Genomic DNA, 18,645 nt, shown 5'->3' with positions numbered 1-18,645 from the left:
CATTTTCCTGTATGACAGGTACTGTTATCATATAGGATATATAAGGTACCTAATACTAATGGCACACAGTAGGTGCTCACCAAAAGCTATTCGTATTCTTAAACATGAAAGGCCCAGCTGTAGTGGTTCAGTGGTTGAGCGTCGACCTATGAACCAAGAGGTCACAGTTTGATTCCCAGGTTGTGGGCTCGATCCCCAGTGTGGGGCTCGCAGGAGGCAGCTGATCAATAATTCTCTCTCATCATTGATGTTTCTATCTCTCTTCTCCCCTCCTTTCTGCAATCAACAAAAACATATTTTTTTAAAAGCATGAAAAAGGCTCTTTACAAAGTGTAAGGTGCCGCACAAGTTTTCACTACAGTTGTCACATTACCCTTGTGGTCATAATTCCTTATTATTTTTTTGGAACTACTACTATGGTCCCCTAGTTACCATGGTTATGGAAACGCGGCCCTCCATCCCGAATTGAACAGTTCGCGGGCTCCCTCTGGAGGTCACCTTCCGGTCCTGCAGCGGGACGACTGGGCGGGCCTTTGAGAGGGGCGAGAGGAGAGCTGGGAGTTGTAGGCCCCGGGAGGTGGCAGCCGCGGAGCGATGCATGCCGGGAGCTGTAGTTCTCGGGAGAGGCGGTTGGCCGCCCCGGACCTAGCTCGGGCCTCACCCGGATGGCGGCTGGTTCGCGTGGCCGCCGGCCGTGGGGCTCGCGCCTCCTCGGGCTGCTCGGGCTGGTGTCGGTCTCGGTCGCGGCCGCCGCCTGGGACTTGACTTCATTGCGCTGCAGCTTCGGCACCTTCTGCGAATGTGACTTCCAGCCTGACTTCCAGGGTGAGGAGCGGAAGAGTGACGGGGCGGCCCGACCGGAGGCCCCACGGACTCCGGGACTGGACCGGGAGGGTGGAACCGAGGGCCGGAAGGACCCCAGACTCCTGGACGGCCCGGGCCGGAAGTGGGTCCTGTGTGGAGAGCCTGGGGCCCGGGACCTGGGGCCCAGGTTTGGGGATGCTTGTTTGGGCCCAGGCAGAGCCCTGCCAGGATGGAGGGAGGCCTTTGACAGCGGGGCCGCGGGGCCGGGTTAGGCCTCCACAGGGGAATGGCCGTCAAGGGAGAGTCTTACCTTGGGAATAGGCAGAGGGTTCTGGGGCAGACCCTGCTGACCGCTGGCACCCACTGAGGGCTGAGTACAATTCAGAGGTAGGCCTGGAGGGGGCGCTGCCAAGCTGAATTAGGCCTGAGGGTGACAACTGCAGCGGGGGCTCCTTTGTGAAAGCGTCCCAGGCCTTAGGGATCCCTAGACCGGGTTCCAGACATCACTTCCCCCTTGAACCTCTTCCGGCGGGAGCGTGTCCTCAACTCTGACACTGTCCTTCTTGTGGCCCTAGGTCTGGAGTGTGACCTGGCCCAGCACCTGGCAGGCCAGCACTTGGCCAAGGCGCTGGTGGTGAAGGCATTGAAGGCCTTCGTGCAGGACCCGGCCCCCACTAAGCCGCTGGTCCTCTCCCTGCACGGCTGGACAGGCACTGGCAAGTCCTATGTCAGCTCCCTGCTGGCACACTACCTCTTCCGGGGTGGCCTCCGCAGCCCCTATGTGCACCACTTTTCCCCTGTCATCCACTTCCCCCATCCCAGCCACTTGGAGCGCTACAAGGTAGGCTGGTTGCATCCTGGACCATCATCCCCCTGCATCAGGGAGGCCATACCCTAGGAAGGGAGGGAGTCCTACGCCCAGAGAGGGAGATTCACTTGCTGTAGGCCACACAGTCAGTGGGAGCCAGCCCCCAGGACCCATCCTGAACAGAGCTTGGGATGATGCCATTCTACCTGGCAGGGAGTTCTCGCTTTAGTTCTTGGGGGTGAGGCATTAATGGTATCTACTTGCCAGGGTTGTTCTGAAGAGCATGAGATTATAGAATTACAGAAATTAATTATTGAGCACTTACCTTTGCCAGTCTGCATTATCTTCTCTCTGTAAAGCACTTAGCCCCAATTTGAGGCTCAGAGTAAGTACTTAGTAACTACAAGCTCTTATTGCTGCTACTATTACTATTATTTTTTACTACTATTATTATTGTTGTTATTGATTGCAAGGCGCTTTCCAGGCTGAGCTAACTGTCACAACTGCCGAGAGCCCTGGCTTGTGTGGCTTAGTTGGTTGAGCTCCTCCCTTGCACCAAAAAGTCACTGGTTAGATTCCCCGACATGGCACATGCCTTATGCGGGTTTGATCCCCAGTGCAGGAGGCAGCCGATCAATGTTTCTCTCTATCTCTTTCCCTCTCCCTTCCTTTCTCTCTCAAATCAATTAAAAAAAACAAACAAAACATTGCCCTAGCTGGTTTATCTCAGTGGATAGAGTGTCGGCCTGCAAACTGAAAGGTCCCAGGTTTGATTCCGGTCAAGGGCATGTGCCGGGGTTGTGGGCTCAATCCCCAGTGGGGGACTTGCAGGAGGCAGCCGACCCATGATTCTCTCTCATCATGGATGCTTCTCTCTCTCTCTCTCTCTCCCCCTCTTCCTTCCTCCCTGAAATCAGTAAAAATATATTTTTAAAAATGGAAAGGAAAAAAACCCCAACAAAACTGCTGAGAAAGTTCATGGGGCAGGAAGGAGCCTTCCCCTTTTATAGAAAGCAGTAGATGTCAGGGAAGGAGCCCTGAAGGCAGGTGCAGGGCCTGGGTTTGAGTCCCTGTTCTCCTGCTCACTTGCTGTTTGAACTGGGAAAAGACTCTGCCCCTCTCAGGGCCACAGTTTTGCCATCAGTCCCATTAAGGGACTGGTGCTCGCTGTGAGTCCATATCTTCCAGGGAAGGGGATTAATTCTTGCTTGGGAAGAAGTCTGGGGCTGGGGGAGTTTCTCCAGTCCCCCTCAAACTCCTGCCTCTCTCCTGCAGAAGGATCTTAAGAGCTGGATCCAGGGCAACCTCACTGTTTGTGGCCGCTCCCTCTTCCTCTTTGATGAGATGGACAAGCTGACCCCGGGCCTGATGGAGGTCCTACAGCCTTTCCTGGGCTCCTCCTGGGTTGTGTATGGGACCAACTATCGAAAAGCCATCTTCATCTTCATCAGGTGGGTGCAGCTGTGACGGGGACACTTAGAGGTCTCAGCTATCCAGTCTTGGTCTGTGGTCCCACAGCAGAATACTGTCCCCCCGGGCCCAATCAAACTTTCCCAAAGCCCCTCGCCCTCTTGATGGTGTCCTTCAAGGTGGCTGACTCCCCCGTTGACCATCTGGAAGCCCATTCCGGGCTCGGGCTTTTTGGTCCTCGTTTCTGTGTGAAAGCCCTGCTGCTAGCTCAAGGTTCCCCACTTTTGTGGCCAGGAGGACACGGGCCCGGGAGAAACAGACTGGGGTTCCAGGATCACCTCCGAGAGTCCTTGCTATGTTTGCTCAGGCAGATTACTTCACCTCTCTGAGCTCCCCTCTCCTCTCTGAACAGCAGGGCCAAGTGAACGCCCCCCTGTCCTAGAAGCTGGGTGAGGGGAAGTCCGTTGAGGGTCTTAAAAGTGTTTTGTAAACTGAAAAGTGCATGGCACTTAGAGGGGAATTTCTAGGGGTCATGGTTGTGGACACGCTCTGGAAAGGGGAAGTGGTTCCTTGGGAATGTTTTGGTGGGTTTGGCTCCTGCTGGCACTGAGCTGGGCCCCCAGGCTCAGGTTGTGTTAGGTGGCATGTGGGAAGCAGGGCCACCTCCACTGCCTGAGTCTCGGCCCGGCTCCCCATGGTTTTAGCAACACTGGTGGTGAGCAGATCAACCAGGTGGTACTGGAGGCGTGGCGCAGCCGCCGGGACCGCGAGGAGATCAGCCTACAGGAGCTCGAGCCGGTCATCGCCCAGGCTGTGCTGGACAACCCCCACCGTGAGTTTGGTCAGAAGCCCCTCCCTGGGGAGGGCTTCGGCGGGTGGGGCTTCACACCCAGATCCATCGGGCTGGGATCTGATGCTCTGCCCACTGACCCGGTACTTCTCAGCCCAGGCTCTGAGCTCCTGGCTGTCCCAGAACCTCCCTGAGCCCTTTGCCCGGAAGGTGGCTGAGAACAGTGTACTACACTGGCCTTTGGGGGGTAGAAACCCAGCTCTGTGAAGCTCAGCTTCTTTTCCCTATTATCCCTTCCGCAGACGGCTTCTGGCGCTCGGGCATCATGGAAGAGCATCTCCTGGACGCCCTGGTGCCCTTCCTACCGCTCCAGCGGCACCATGTGCGGCACTGCGTGCTCAACGAGCTGGCCCAGCTGGGCCTGGAGCCACGGGACGAGGTTATCCAGGCCGTGCTGGACAGCACCACCTTCTTCCCTGAGGACGAGCAGCTCTTTTCCTCCAATGGCTGCAAGACTGTGGCTTCCCGAATTGCCTTCTTCCTCTGACTCTCAGGTGGCATCCTTGCCCTCTCCGCCTGGCCAGGCCACGCAGGAAAGCCCTGGGGCCTTTGGCAGAGGGACCCTTGTCCTGACCTGGAGAGTGGGACCTCGAGCGCAAATTGAAGACGAGGAGAAGTGTTGGCTAGGCCATGAGACAGAGGGTCAGGTGGGCCCTGGCCTCTTCGCTGGCCTGAGGACATCTTGGCCTTGGCTTCCTGCCCCGGGGGAAAGTGCTGGTCACCCCAGAACTCAGTGAGTCGACCTCACCCTGCAGCCTGAGCCTTCTTACATGTGAATTGTAACTCAGGGACCGTGGCTCCTGGCTGCTCCCTCCCTCCTCAGCCTTTCCCCTCACCCCTCGCCCTGCCGCCATATCCCACACCCTCTCCCAGCATTGTGAGCCGGGCTGAGACTTCTCAGTCCCCATGGACGAAGGGACTCAAGCTGCCACTTGGGCCTGGTTTTTAATGTTTTTAATTTTGTAAAAGAAGAGAACAAATACAATAAACTTAGCCACGAGGTCAGAGTAATGTCAGCAGTCTAACTGCTGAATGCCAATGTGGTGGGATATCTCCCATCTCCAGCAAGAAGTGAGGGGCTCAGGGGCCCCTTCAGAGAGAAGTGACACTGTCAGGGCTGGGCTTCTGGCTAGCCTGGATTTCGCTGGGGTTCTGGCTCAGGTCCTGGATGACATCAGTCTTGCTAGATTCTGTGCTTGGGTTCCAGTTCTGGAGAACCTTGGCCATGACGAGCCACTGGCCCTCGCCCTGGGTGGCCTCAGTGTTGTTGGGGCTCCAGCTCGGGTCATAGTCAGTCTTGGTCTTGCTGGAACTTCGGATCAGTCCCCTGGTCCGGCCCTGGGTGACTTCAGCCTTGATGGGGCTCCGCCTGTGAACAACCTTGGTCTTCCTGAGCCTCTGCCTTGGGCCCTGGGTGGCCTCGGCCTTGGTGGGCTTTTGCCTTGGGCCCTGGGTGGCCTCGGCCTTGGCGGGCTTTTGCCTTGGGCCCTGGGTGGCCTCGGCCTTGGCGGGCTTTTGCCTTGGGCCCTGGGTGGCCTCGGCCTTGGTGGGCTTTTGCCTTGGGCCCTGGGTGGCCTCGGTCTTGGTGGGCTTTTGCCTTGGGCCCTGGGTGGCCTCGGTCTTGGTGGGCTTCTGGCTCTGGCTCCTCATGACCTCGGCCTTGCTGAACACCTGGCTCTGGCTCCAGAAAGCCTTATTGTTTATGGGACTGTCGTTCGGGCTTAGGTCTTCCTTGTCGTTTCCCAGGTCTGAGGACTGCGTCCTCAGCAGGGAGGAATCGGAGGTGAGCACAGGGGTGGCCGAGGTGCTCCTGTATTCCTGACAGGTGGTGGACGTCTCCGTCTCGGAGGTAGACCGGATCCTGACTGGGAAGGGTATGCCAAGAGCACCCATCAGGCCACCTTCCCTAGGCAGTTCCAGGAAAAGGAGGGTTCTAGGCCTCCCCCTGGCCTGTATCCCTGAGGCCTTGCATGGCCAAGGGCAAGGCCTGCCAGCCCAGCCCTCCTCAGCAACCTGCGCTCTGAAGGGGGGCCAGGGCTGTAAGGGAAGGGGGAGATACTGAGGGTCCTACTTGCCTATCTCTGGCCTCCATTGTGCCGGCTGCTCCTCGTCCTCTGCGTTCCAGCCACAACCAACAGCCTGTAGTTCGCCCTGCCCCACCCTCTCATACCTGACTGGCCCCTACTCCTCCTTCAGGTCCTGGAAGTCCCCACTGGTCCCCAAAGGGGGCTCAGTGCACCCACAGCCCTCCAGTGCACATCTGCACTGTCCTGGTTACCCGTTTATCTGCGTGCCTTCTTCCCTCCAGGACCAGAGCTCCCAGGGGCGGGGACTGGGCTACTCATGCCTGTGACCAGTGTGTGGCAAAGCCCAGCCTGGGACTCGATGGCTTATTGAACTGCACTGAATGGAAGGACAGGGCTGGCCGCCGCTATTTCTGTCCCAGCCCTGGACTGCTCACACCTGCCCCTGGGACTCTGATAGGACCTGCATTCCTGGGTATATGACTTGTCCCTTCCATGCTGGTGCTCGGCAGAATTGGGGGTAAAAGCCCCTTGGACATGCACATGTGAGCTTATTTTAGGGAGAGGCAAGAGGGCAGAGAGAGAAAGGGCCCGAGGGGGCGTGAGGCTGGAGCAGGCAGCCTCTGTGAAGTGCCCGCAGTGAAGGCTGCTCCGGGCCTATGCGGGCATCGCCTCCCCGAGGGCTCAGCACGCCCCCTGCAAAGTTGGGAATCTACTCCTGCTCTAGCCGCACAGCTGCAAGCAGCAGAGCCCCCGTTCTCCCCAGGCCAGGGAGTCTGACCCCGGACCTCTGTCACTCTGCTGCTCTGGCTCCCTCAGGACTGGAAGGGGCCCCGGGGACTTACAGGCTGACATGGAGCCTGACGAGGTCTGGTCCAGGTAGCTGGCGGACCGGGACTGCTCCGGCTGCTCCTAGGGCAAGACACGGGCTAGGCAGTGGGTGCAGGCAGCCCCGGCCAGGGCTGAGCTCCGTCCGGTAGGCCTGCAGGCGTTGGGACCTCCAGTGACGGTTCCCTTGAGCTTGGAGCTGCTTAGGGGTCCCAGGTTAGGGCTGGGTGGGGACATGCAGAGGCTAAGGTTGGACAGGAGGGGGAGTGGCCAGCCTAGAGAGGCATGCTGCTGTGAGCAAGGCAGTGTTCAAGAGGCTGCATGGGCCCTGGCTGGGTTTGCTCAGTGGTTAGAGTGTCGGTCTGTGGACTGAAGGGTCTTGGGTTCAATTCCAGTCAAGGGCACGTACCTAGGTGGCAGGCTTCATTCCAGGCCCTCGTCGGGGCACGTGCAGGAGGCAACCAATTGATGTGTTTCTCTCACATGGATGTTTCTCTCTCTCTGTCACTCCTCCTCCCTCCCATTCTCTAAAAATCAATCCTCAGGTGAGGATTAACAACAACAACAACAAAAGAGGTTGCACGGGCCTCAGTTTCCCCATCTGCAGCATGTAAATTAGTTCAAGTATTGCACAGGCTTCTGTAAACTGTAAAGTGCTGTGCCCTGGGCAATGGCCAGTGAGGAACTGAGGAGCTTCCCCCGCTTTGCATGCCGTATCCCATTCCTCCTCCCCACATGCCTGGGAGGAAACTGCCGCTGATACCATTTCATTGACCAGGAAACCGAGGCTCTGAGCACCAAAGCAGCCTGCCCAAGGCATCAGCTGAGAGAAGCTGCGGCCAGGGGGGCTGGGCAGGGGTACGGGGCACCAGCAGCACTAATGTACAGGCACCAGCTAACAGCTCCGAGGGGGGAACCCACGGTGACGCCAGGGGCACAGGCACCGGAGTTTTGTATTTTGTATTCTAATGGGACCTGGAAGAAGGCAGGCTGGCCTTTTCCGTTTATGGCAAGGGGTTCGGGGAGCCCATTTACTTCCCCTGTGTGGAGCTTCCTGGGGACACTGCTGGCGTGCTGTCCAACAGCAGTAGGTGGGTAGGTACATTGTGGGGTAGATGGGATTCACCATGGCAATGAGAGTGAGCAGTCAGCCCGGTGCATCTCACGGAAGCGGTTTAGTGAAGGGAGCAGAGACCGGAGGGCACACGGATCTGTCCCCTGAATACCAGGCACGCTCATCTTCGGTGTGAGCGATCGGGACAGCCTTGTGGGTGGGCTGGGCTGAGGGAGGGGCCTTGAAGGGGGCTCCTGGGGCCCTCTGGGGAGCTGGGAGTGTTCTCTCCTGGTCTGGGTAATGATGCCATGGGTGCATTCAGTTTGTGAAAATTCATCAAACAGTTCCTTTATGATTTGTATACTTTCCTATGTTACACTCAATACAAGTTCTATATATATATATATATATATATATATTTATATATATAATGATTTCAGAGAGGAAGGGAAAAAGAGAGAGATAGAAACATCAATGATGAGAAAGAATCATTGATCGGCTGCCTCCTACATGCCCCACCCTGGGGATCGAGCCTGCAATGCCCTGACCAGGAATCGAACCGTGACTTCCTGGTTCAACACTCAACCACCGAGCCATGCCAGCCAGGCTCAATACAAGTTTTTAGAAAGGAATTGAAGAATTAAGAAAACTCTGGCACGAGTGGCCAGTGCACACATCAGCATGCATGAAGGTGAGTGTGGGCAAGGTTTGAGGCGGCCTCTCCCTGAGGGGCCCATGTCCTGTGCACGCCCCCAGGGGGACCCCTGACTGGTACCATCCGCATCGCACAGCAGCAAGTCCCAGCCCAAGTGACAGCTGAGTGGTGGCAGAGCCAGGCCTGCGGCGCACTTCACCAGACGTCAAGGGCTCCAGGTCCGCTGTGGCCCACTCACCTCCTCCTCGGCATCCACGGCCTCTTCCGGCTGTCTTGGCTCTTCCTGCACGGTCTGGGGTGTGGAGTCCAGCTTCTGCGAGGTCTCACACAAAAGCTTTTCCTTCTTCCACGAAAGCTGCAGGGTCCGGGCCTTCTGGCGCTCTAGTTCTTGCTTATAGAGCTGCCTGCCCAGCCACGGCCCCAGAGCACTGGGTAAGTCCCCCTGCCCCTCCCACCATCCCCAGGACTGGACAAAGGCTTGAGGAGGCAGCGGGGGCCAGAGGAGCCTTGAGCCCAACCATTCCCGCTCCTGGCCTGTGGCTCCTGCTCGAGGAGCTTACCCCATGATGCCTTGAGGGATGTTATTCTGCAGCCTGCTCTCTAGCACCCGGCTCAGCTGCATCTTGGCCAGGAGGCCCACCTGGCTGCCAAGCACCTCCTCCACTGACATGCCGGGGAAGAGGTTGGTTATCAGCGAGAGCAGCTGCGGGAAAGGGGATGAGCAGAGCGAGGTGTGGGCCAGGGCAGGGGCCGGTGGTCTGATGCTGCCCTGCCCTTGCAGAGTCCCTTTGCAGGGCTGAGGAGGGAAGCATTTACAAATTGTTGTTTTTAAAGGGCTGTTTTGCTCCAGAACTGTGAGGAGGCCATGAAAAAGGGACTATTCAGAGAGGAAACACTGATGGGGTGTGGCTAGCCGTAGACTCTGGAGCCAGACAGATCAGGGTCTAACCTCTAAGCTGTGTGACCTGGGACAAGGGAACTGGCTTCTTTGAGCCTTACCCTCTTGGTCTATAAATTGGCGGGTGATAACGTTACCTGTCTCCTAGGGGCTGGAGAGGGTTAGAGTGATGCGCTGAAGAGGTTAGAACAGTGCCTGGCACACAGTAAGTGCTCTGGCATTAGCAGCTTGTACTAGTTGCTAGGAAACCACGTTTCTTTTCAGGCAGGGAGTATCGTTAGGAGGCCAGGAGTACTGACTCTGCAGACACCCTCCTGGCCACCAGGAGGAACCCACCTTCGGTTGCTTAGGGTCAAGGAGCAGGGCAGTTGCAACGTCCTGGCGGGCCCCGTAAATGTTCTGGATGAGCTGCCGGCTCCTGGCACGGTGCAGGTAGTACTGAGCCACCTGGGGACTGTGCTGGATGGCCATCGTGAAGTGGCTCTCCGCCTTCTGGAATTGTCTACAAGACAGCAGCCACAGGCTGCAGTGAGCGAAGCCACCTGGGGGGAAATAGCAGCTTCCGGCCCCACGGAGGAGTGTGGGGAAAACCAGGCTGGTCTCTGCTCCCCGCCACCATGCCCCACGCTCTCCTTCTACCAGCTACGCTCTTGATGGACCCAACACTCAAATGCTAGTATAAAACCCCACCATAAGTGGGCACTCTTTTATCTTCGATTAGGGAAGGTCTTTCTGAGAATGCCATACACCCAGCAGCTAAAAGTAAAAAAATTAATTTGGCTGTGATTAAGTCCTAAGTTACTGAGTAGCAAAAACACCACAAAGAAGCCCTGGCTGGGTAGCTCAGTTGGTTAGAGCATCGACTTACTATGCCAAGATTGCCGGTTCAATCCCTGGTCAGGGCACATACAAGAATCAACCAATGAATGCATAAATAAGTAGGACAACAAATCGATGTTTCTCTCTCTCTCAAATCAATAAATTAAGCGCGCGCGCGCGCGCACACACACACACACACACACACACGCACACACGCACACACACGCCACCACCACCACAAAGGAAAGCAATAAATAGGATATATATTTTGCTATATAAGGCAGATGATAAGCTAACTTTCCTAACCTACAAAAAAACTATTTTTAAATGTTTTTTTAAATTTAATTTATTGGCACAAAGAACCCTTTAACAAAAAATTTTTTTTAAATGAGCAATTTAGTAGGTCATTGGGCAAAAGACTTGGGCAGGACATAACGACCAATAAACACATAGAAGACGCTGCACTGCACTAGCGACTTAAACATGCAAGATCAAGTGCGAAAGAGCATTTTTATTTATATTTATTTATTTATTTTTGCCTATTAGGTTAGCAGAGTTGAAAAACAGTCTTACTACCTCACACTAGGGAGGTCTGGGAAACCAAGATTCTTTTCCTGGGAGAAAAGTTGATATTAGTTCACTGTTTTTAGAGAACATTTGGACATTATTTAAAATGTTAAATTTTCACACTCTTTTATCGAACAATTTAACTTCCAGCAATCTAGCTATAGTGTTACTGGTATGAGTGCATGAAAACATATGTGTGGTGCTCATTACTGCATTATCTATAGAAAAAACGGAAAGCAGCCCAAATGTTCATCAGCAGTATAGTAGCTAAATGAGTAAAAGGCAATCGATCCTCTATGGCTCCTCCACAGGATGGAACACTAGGCAAGCAGTAACAAGAGAATGAGATAGTCCCATATTAATGCCATGGCAAGTAAAAAAGCACAATTTAGCATGAAAACACTTCTGTAAAATGATAATAACTGCTAATACATGCATAGGAAACAATCCGGAGGAATCTTTGCCAAACTCATGGGGTGGGGAGGCATTGGGAGGTTGATAGACATAAGGAACTTCCATGTTCTGAGTTATAAATCATTGAAACCTTAAGTTTTCTATAAAAAGCACAATTACCATAATATTCGGAAAACAGTGAAAGATTTTTTTTTTTTGCAAAAACGTGGAAATTAAAACCTATATTTAGGGGACATAACTGGGAGAGCTTCTTGACCCAAGGATCCCAGCAGGCGGCTTCAAGCCCGGGCCCCGCCCCCAGCACTTGGCCCCGCCCCGCCGCGGCCCCGCCCCCAGCGGCCCCGCCCCCAGCCCCCGCCCCGCCGCGGCCCCGCCCCGCCCCGGCCCCAGCCCCCGCCCCGCCCCGGCCCCGGCGCACTTGCTCCGGTGCTCGCAGAAGCCCATCTTCTCCTGCAGCAGGCCCATGCGCAGGTTGGCGCCCTCGTCCCGCGGGCTCAGCGTCAGCGCCTCCTGGTAGTCCGCCTCGGCAAAGTTCAGGTAGCCCAACTGGAAGAAGCAATCTGGGCCCCCAACCCCGGTGTCCAGGAGCCTCGCTCAGCCTTCTCCACCCCCCACCCCCGAGGGCGGGCCTGAAACTGGCGGCTGGTACACCTGCCTGATTTCTGAGCGGCCCTGAGACAGGCTGTAGCCAGTTTCTTGAAGGCAACGTTTCCCCAGGTGTGTCCGTGGGACACTGAGACTTAAATGTTTCCTCTTTTCCTTCTCCCCCCTCCCTCCCTCCCTCCCTCCCTCCCTGGGGGGCCTCCGGCGCCCCCGCCGCCCCCTCACCGCCGCGGTTGATGTAGAGGCCTTTCTCCTGCTGCTCGTCCTTGAGGACCTTGTTGAGCAGCAGCACGCTCTCCTGGTAGGCGCCCTGCATGTAGCAGTGCACGGCGAAGTCGTTGTAGGCCAGCAGGAGCTGGCGCTGCGCCTGCCGCACCATGTCCTCCTGGTGCTCCGTCATCATGTCCAGCGCCTTCAGGAAGTCCTCCACCGCCGCGTCAAACTCCTGGAGCCGGCGGTACAGGGTGCCCCTGTGCGGAAGGGACATGGGGGCCAGAGCAGGGCGCTGACCGGGGGTGGCTGGGCAAGCCGCTGAAGCTCTGGGCCTTTTGACCCGCGGAGGTGGGGGTGGGGGCTCCCCCAACCCTCAGGAGGTTTGGCCTATGGGGCCTGGATTTAGTCACTAGTCATTTTTTCTCAAAAACAGCTTCCCTCTCCCTTTTTGGGAGCAGGGGCACGCCAGCCTCCATGCTACGGCCTTTCTGTACACGGACAGGTGTTTCACCTCCACTGCTCATATGGGAAGCCCGGGGCTCAAGGAAGTTAAATGGTCCTGAATCATGTGGTGAGTCCTTCTCGGGGTCAGATTCACACCCAGGCCTTGTCCACTGAGCCAGGCTGATTCTCCCAGCATGACCCGCTCAGCAGGCCTGGGGGTCCAGGGTCCCTGCTTAACCGAGGCTGCTGCCTGCAGTGACCACCTCCCATGATGCCTTGATCCCAATGGGGAGTAGGGAAAGATTAGTATTAGTTAGATGGGGGAACTGAGGCCTACACAGATTCAAGAGCTCTCCTGGGACCACACAGCTGGACCTACTCCTGGCACCTCCCCACCCAGTACCTGAAGAGGAAGAAGCTGGGGTCCAGAGGGTTGTTGTCGATGGCACAGTTCACACACTGCACTGCATGCTGCAGCTTGCCCTGCACGGCTAGGATCCTGGCATCTCGGTAGGACTTCTGGGCCTGGTCTACCATCATCTTGAGCAGCACCCTTGCCTGTGGGTGCTTGGGATCCAATACCAAGGCGCTGTGCAGGTCTTGATAGCAGAGGTGGGGCTGCAGGGGCCAGGGGTAGCATCAGGGGCACAGCCAAGCTGAGCCTTACCCTGTCCAGTGGGGGGAGGCAGACCTCCTGGCTTATAGGGGCCTTTCTCAGGTCGGCTGGCACCATGCCACCCATCCTCAGTGCCCGCTTTGCTGTTCCACCTGTCCTGCCTCCTTGAAGAGGAGGGGAACATTGTGGGGAAATCTCATCCCTACCGGCCCCTCCAGATGTGACCTCAGGTGAGCGAGGGTCACCCTGGGCGGTTTCTGCCATGGAATGGGATTGGAGGACTGCCTCCTTGGAGGACTTCTGCGAAACTCACTTGAGGTGGGAGGAGGGTGTGGCCTCCTTATTGTGACTGTTGTGCATTCCTATCCTTTCCTCCCTGACTCCCTTGACCTTTAAGCCCAACATAACTCTGGCCAAGAACAGATTCAGGCCTGGACATGAGCAGAAAACATTCCCAGCAAATACCTTCTACCAGATGAGCATGTCTGTCAGTCAGTCAACAAAGTTTTGGCAAGCACCCCCTGTCCTATAGGTAATTGGTGGAAGGGTGAGCAGAGCAAACAGTGGACACCAGGAAGTCGAGAGGGGAAAGATGGGAAAGGCTAGGGGCAGGACTTCAAAGTAGGCCGACTTGGGTTCAAGGGCATAGCTACTGAGAACTGGCTGTGTGACCTTGAGCAAGTCACCCAGCCTCTCTGGACCTGTATCTTCACCTGTAAAAAGAGGACAAGGGGTTGTATCTACTGAAACAGTTATTGTGAGCCTTTAAGATAAACATGAGTAGGTCCTGGCGGGGTAGATCAGTTGGTTAGAGCGTAGTCCTGATCCGCCAAACTTGTGGGTTTGATCCCCATTTAGGGCACACACAAGAAACAACCAATGAATGCATAAATAAATGGAACAACAAATCTCTCTCTCTCAAATCAATTTTAAGAAAGATAAAAATGAGTAAAGAGCTTAGCATGTGCATTGCAAGGGCTGAAGTGGTGGGCGTGGCTAAAATTCCAACAGTCAACAATCATCAATAATTACTAGTCTCCTACCTTTGAAGGAGACTCTCCCACTGACTCACTGTTGATCACAGAAGCCCAGCCCTCAGCATAGGGAGGCTCACATTTCCCACCACCCCCAGAATGCCCCACCCACCCCTGTTCCTTCCCCTCCTGAGCGTCCCAGCTCCTCCCAGCTCCGAGGCACCAGGCCAAGCCAGAACACCGCCCATTGTTCTGGATCCTTCCTTCCCTCTTGCACTCCCCCAGTCTCTGGTCCTGACTTCCAAGGATGGTAGAACTGATACCTACTTGCCCATCCTTCCCCTGGCCCCCTTCTCTTCTGCTGGATGGCACCTAGCCTCCTCTCCAGGCTCCTGGTCTCCAGACTTGCCCCCTGCAGCCCACACTCCCTCTGGCAGCCAGAAGGATCTTTCTAAAGCCCACTGCCCCAGGGAACACCCTTTTGAGGCTCCTATTGTCCGCAGGAAGAAGTCAAGGTCATCCTGAGTTCACAAGGCTCTGCCTGATACCCTCACATACTAAATTCCCCTCCTCCCTTGTGACTCCGTCTCCCGTGCCCCTAAGTTGTCCCCTGTACTATCTGTCCCCATGCCCAGCCCATGGAGTGCAGCAGCTGGGGTGCTTAGAAAATGTTTACTGAGGCGAATAAAGGAAGGAAGGAAGGAAGGAAGGAAGGAAGGAAGGAAGGAAGGAAGGAAGGAAGGAAGGGAGGAAGGAAGGGCCTCTTTATCTAGTGGATCGCTCATGGTTTCAGACTCATGAAGCCATTCTTCACCTAAGTATCTGCTTAGGGATGTCTCCCTGGGCTGTGAGTTCTGGATGGCGGTGGTGGCATAAGTCTCTTATCTTGTGGTTTCCGGGGCCAATGCAGGCCTGGCACAGAGCCAGGGCTTAGTGACAATGGGATAATACTTGACTGGGCATCTGCCCGGAGAGGACAGTATCCCCACTGCACTGAGGGGAGGTGGCTGCTGGCTGCTGGCCTGGCGGCCTCCTATAATGCTGGGATGTGCTGGGGGAAGGGCCCCCCCCTCCCTACCCTCCCCGTTCTACCTTCCCGAAGAAGTTATAGAGCCTGGCTCGGAGGATGTAGATGTCAGCGTTGGTTGTGCCATGCTTCACCTCCTTGATGACCAGTAAGAGGCAGTCCTTATATCGTCTGAGGGCCAGGAGACAGGCCATGCTGCGGACAAAGGGCGGAGGTGCTGTCTACCAGAGCAGCGATTTTCAACCCTTTCCAGCTCATGGCACACATAAACTAATGACCAAAATTCTGCAGCACACCAAACAATATATTTTGATTTGTTCTCACTGGAAGGCTATTCTTTTATTTTTAATATATTTTTATTTTTTATTTCAGAGAGGAAGGGAGAGGGAGATAGAAACATCAATGATGAGAGAGGATTATTGATTGGCTGCCTCCTGCACGCCCCACGCTGGGGATGGAGCCTGCAACCCAGGCATGTGCCCCGACCTGGAATCGAACCGTGACCTTCTGGTTCATAGATTGACACTCAACCACTGAGTCACGCCAGCCAGGCTGGAAGGCTATTTTTGTGTTGGCTGTTGTCATTTTTTAAGTTTGACAACCTCAGGGAAAAGAGGTCAGTGCCCCTGACTAAATACTCGGGTATTGCATGTTTTAAAGATTCTTATGGCACACCGGCTGGAAATAGCTGTGCTAGAGGCCCGGAAGGGGCTACTGGAGAGCCAGGGCTGGCAAGGACACAAGTGGGCCACTCACCATCGGTAACGGAAGCTGGGTTTCTCAGGCTGGAGCTCGAAGGCTTGCGAGAAGACATTCAGGGCATCCAGGAAGGCACATTGCTCAAACAGGCACTGGCCCTGGGGACACGAGGGACAGTCTCTTCTGCGTGCATCCCCGGCCCAGCAGCACTCATGAGAGGGGTAGGCAACATGGGGGTGGGAGAGGAGAGAGACGAGAGAGAGGCTCAGAGCTCTCTAGATCTGGAGAGTCTTTAAGAGTCAGAGACACGGAGATGGAAAGAGATACAGAGCTAGGGAGAGACAGCCAGCACTACAGAGACACAGCAACAAAGAGAAATAGAGCAAATGTGAGAGGCGAGCAAGAGCAGCAGAGCCAACAGTAACAGGCTCCGAGCCCCGTGTTAAGAACCTGAACGTACAATCTCACTGGTACTAAGTAGCAGCCCCCTTTCCGATGAAAGAGCTGAGGCTCAGAGAGGTGACGTCACTTCCCCAAGGTCACACAGGAAGTGTTAGCACTGGACTCGGGACCCTAACAGACAGACGAAGTATGTGGTTTGGGTAGCCCAGATGTTTCAAGAATTGAATAATTAGTGACATTAAAAGATATCCAAGTTGTCAAAATGGAAAAAAAAATAGGACTTTGTTGGTATTTATGGTTTAATATTGGTGTGTTTTTTTAAAAAAATGCAAATGGGGCTGGTATTACCTTTTAAGTGCTTAGAGTCTCTAGATTCTAGGTCTGTACTGTCCAATACAATAGCCACCAGCATCATGTGGCTATATAAATTTAATTTAAAAGAAATACAGCTTGTCCAATACAATAGCCACCAGCATCATGTGGCTATATAAATTTAACTTAAAAGAAATACAGCTTAGAAATGAGTTCCTCAGTCACAGTTGCCACATTTCAAGGGCTCAACAGTCCCCCGTGGCGAATGGCTACCGGATTGTACAGTGCCGAGTGGGTCATTGTCATTACTGCAGAGCGTTCTGTTGGACAATGTTACTAAACTTTACCAGCCCTAGTGGTGAGCCTACTTGGGAGGCGGGAGAGGTCCTGAGAGGGGCAGCAGGTGGGGAACAGACACAGGGCCAGGGAACTCCCCAGGAAGTCAGAACTAGTCCCAGGAGCAAGGAGAGCCCCCGTGGCTGGGGGGAGGGCCAGCGGGCCTGGGTGGGAGGTGTGCGCCTTGCGTGGGCCTGAGCGCCCGCAGGCACCTGCAGGTAAAGCACCAAGGTGAGGCGCTTCAGGAACTGGGTGTTATCGGGCTGGAAGGAGTGGGCCCTCCGCAGGTTCTGGACAGCCGAGGAGTAGTCGCAGAGCTGGATGTAGGCTTCGGCTCTTAAGGCGTAGAAGTCGACCTGAGGGAGAGGGGACTCAGGATTGACGCTCAGTTACCAGCAGGGACTTGGTGGCCCTGAGACCAGGGACCGGGAAGGCATGGCAGTGAGGGGGAAGTGTGTGCTACAGACTGGGGGTGGCCCCCAAAACCCTCCCCCTCACCAGCTGGGGGTCCAGGTGGATGGCACGGGAGAAGAACAACACAGCTGTTTCCCAGTCTTCTCGCTCCAAGCACCAGTGGCCTCGGTGGTAGCTGTGGGGGCAAGGGGCACAGGCAGAGAGGTGGCCCTGACTTTGACCAGCCCAAGGGCATACAGCTGGGACTGTGCAAGTGGGTGGGAGGCCCTTGGGTGGAGAGACCAGAAGAGTAGACAGAGATTCTTGGAGCTCATCCAGGCCAGTAGCGGCCTTTGATTCACTGAGGCAGATGAGCCCTATTACACAGTTGTGTTCAGTGGAGCCCAGGGAGGGAGAGGAACTGGCCCAAAGCTGCACAGCATGTCAATTACTGTGCAGATTAGAAACCAGGGACCTTGGGACAAGGTAGTCACTCACTACTCCCTGACTTTGAGAGGAACTGTTAACCCAGAGAGTGTTGGTCTTATTTCATCAAAGCTTCGGAACGCCTGGCTGGTCCCAAAGATGCGATGTATGGTCTCCCTTGGGAGTGGATTCACCCATGGCTTTGGCTCCGGAAACTCCTAGAACCAATGGACAGCAAGCTGGAGCAGGCCTCGGAGATGACCCCCACTCCACTTATACACGCTTCTCAGGTGTTTTACCGGATGGAGGAGAGGTGGGAGTGAGGCCTGGTAGGAGGCAAAACCTGGGTGGCACCCCAGCCTCTGAGGAGTGTTCTAACCTCTCTCTCCAGGCCCGCCTCTCTCCCTTTCCTATGGTCAAGGTCAGGGTTTAGGATTCTCATACGCATACTGTCCTCAGCTCTCCTCCTGGTCCCCCTCCTCACTCACCTCCAGCTGTACCCAAGACTAATGCCTCCAGCCCAGGCCCTGCCCCAAGCTGCCGTGTGATCCTTGTGCCCAGCAGGCCCAACGGACCACCGCACCTGACTTCTGCTCTAGCTCTCCCACCTCGGGGAGTCCACCTTCTCTGAAGCCAGAGCCCTATGTCCCATCATCAGTCCTCAAGTCCTGTCTGCCCCACTTCCTCACGACCTCCTAGTTCCTCCTCTTCTCTCACCCTCTCCTCTGGGCCCATGCCATCACAGCCAGGACGCCAGCATCGGCCACCCCTCGGACCTTCCCACCGGCCACACTCCTGTTCTCCGCACTGCGACCTGGCACTTTCTTGAATTGCACAACCGATCCTGCCTCTCCCGTACTCTTAAATCTTCCCTGCGAACTCAGCCTTGGTCTCTGCTCTCCCGACCTCTGCCTTTGCTTTGATTCTCCCGCACCTCTTTGGAGTCTGCCATGAGGTCCCTCCCTGGGAGGCCTGTGGAACTGAGTTGGCTCCCTCTATGCCCTCTCCCTCCACGTTGCTAGGCACCATCTCCACGACGCCCACAGGCTCCGCCCCTCTGGCCACGCCC

General features: G+C 55.5%; 2 protein-coding genes and 1 long non-coding RNA gene across 5 annotated transcripts; 2 read left to right on the top strand and 1 right to left on the bottom strand.

The window, feature by feature from the left end:
- Positions 1–622: 622 nt before the first annotated feature.
- Positions 623–4,877, top strand: TOR2A (torsin family 2 member A). 2 transcript variants are annotated; one of them, XM_008152609.3, is made up of 5 exons: positions 623–825; positions 1,380–1,645; positions 2,888–3,063; positions 3,727–3,854; positions 4,115–4,877. In XM_008152609.3, exons 1-5 carry the CDS (start codon positions 666–668, stop codon positions 4,357–4,359), a joined length of 975 nt encoding a protein of 324 aa, XP_008150831.2. In that variant the 5' UTR covers positions 623–665; the 3' UTR covers positions 4,360–4,877. The 2 variants fall into 2 exon arrangements, with proteins under 2 accessions (XP_008150831.2, XP_054582695.1); XM_054726720.1 differs by lacking the exon at positions 623–825 and adding an exon at positions 867–946.
- Positions 4,810–18,592, bottom strand: TTC16 (tetratricopeptide repeat domain 16). 2 transcript variants are annotated; one of them, XM_054726718.1, is made up of 14 exons: positions 18,511–18,592; positions 17,649–17,794; positions 17,256–17,346; positions 16,970–17,113; positions 15,765–15,865; positions 15,074–15,203; positions 12,795–13,009; positions 11,960–12,204; positions 11,550–11,691; positions 9,668–9,833; positions 8,994–9,136; positions 8,672–8,837; positions 6,742–6,808; positions 4,810–5,737 (listed from the first exon to the last, which is right to left on the bottom strand). In XM_054726718.1, the coding sequence occupies exons 1-14, from the start codon at positions 18,526–18,528 to the stop codon at positions 4,965–4,967; spliced, it is 2,547 nt and encodes an 848-aa protein (XP_054582693.1). In that variant the 5' UTR covers positions 18,529–18,592; the 3' UTR covers positions 4,810–4,964. The 2 variants fall into 2 exon arrangements, with proteins under 2 accessions (XP_054582693.1, XP_054582694.1); XM_054726719.1 differs by having other exon boundaries at positions 6,742–6,802.
- LOC129151557 (uncharacterized) lies at positions 12,128–13,909 on the top strand. Its single transcript, XR_008558207.1, has 3 exons — positions 12,128–12,191; positions 12,406–12,518; positions 13,110–13,909. It is a non-coding gene; the product is annotated as an uncharacterized LOC129151557 (long non-coding RNA).
- Positions 18,593–18,645: the final 53 nt, after the last annotated feature.

The sequence above is a fragment of the Eptesicus fuscus genome, chromosome 15, assembly GCF_027574615.1.
Source record: "Eptesicus fuscus isolate TK198812 chromosome 15, DD_ASM_mEF_20220401, whole genome shotgun sequence".
Taxonomy (NCBI): Eukaryota; Metazoa; Chordata; class Mammalia; order Chiroptera; family Vespertilionidae; genus Eptesicus; species Eptesicus fuscus.
The sequence above is the reverse complement of the archived record's forward strand: the minus strand, read 5'-3'. Positions and strand labels throughout refer to the sequence as shown.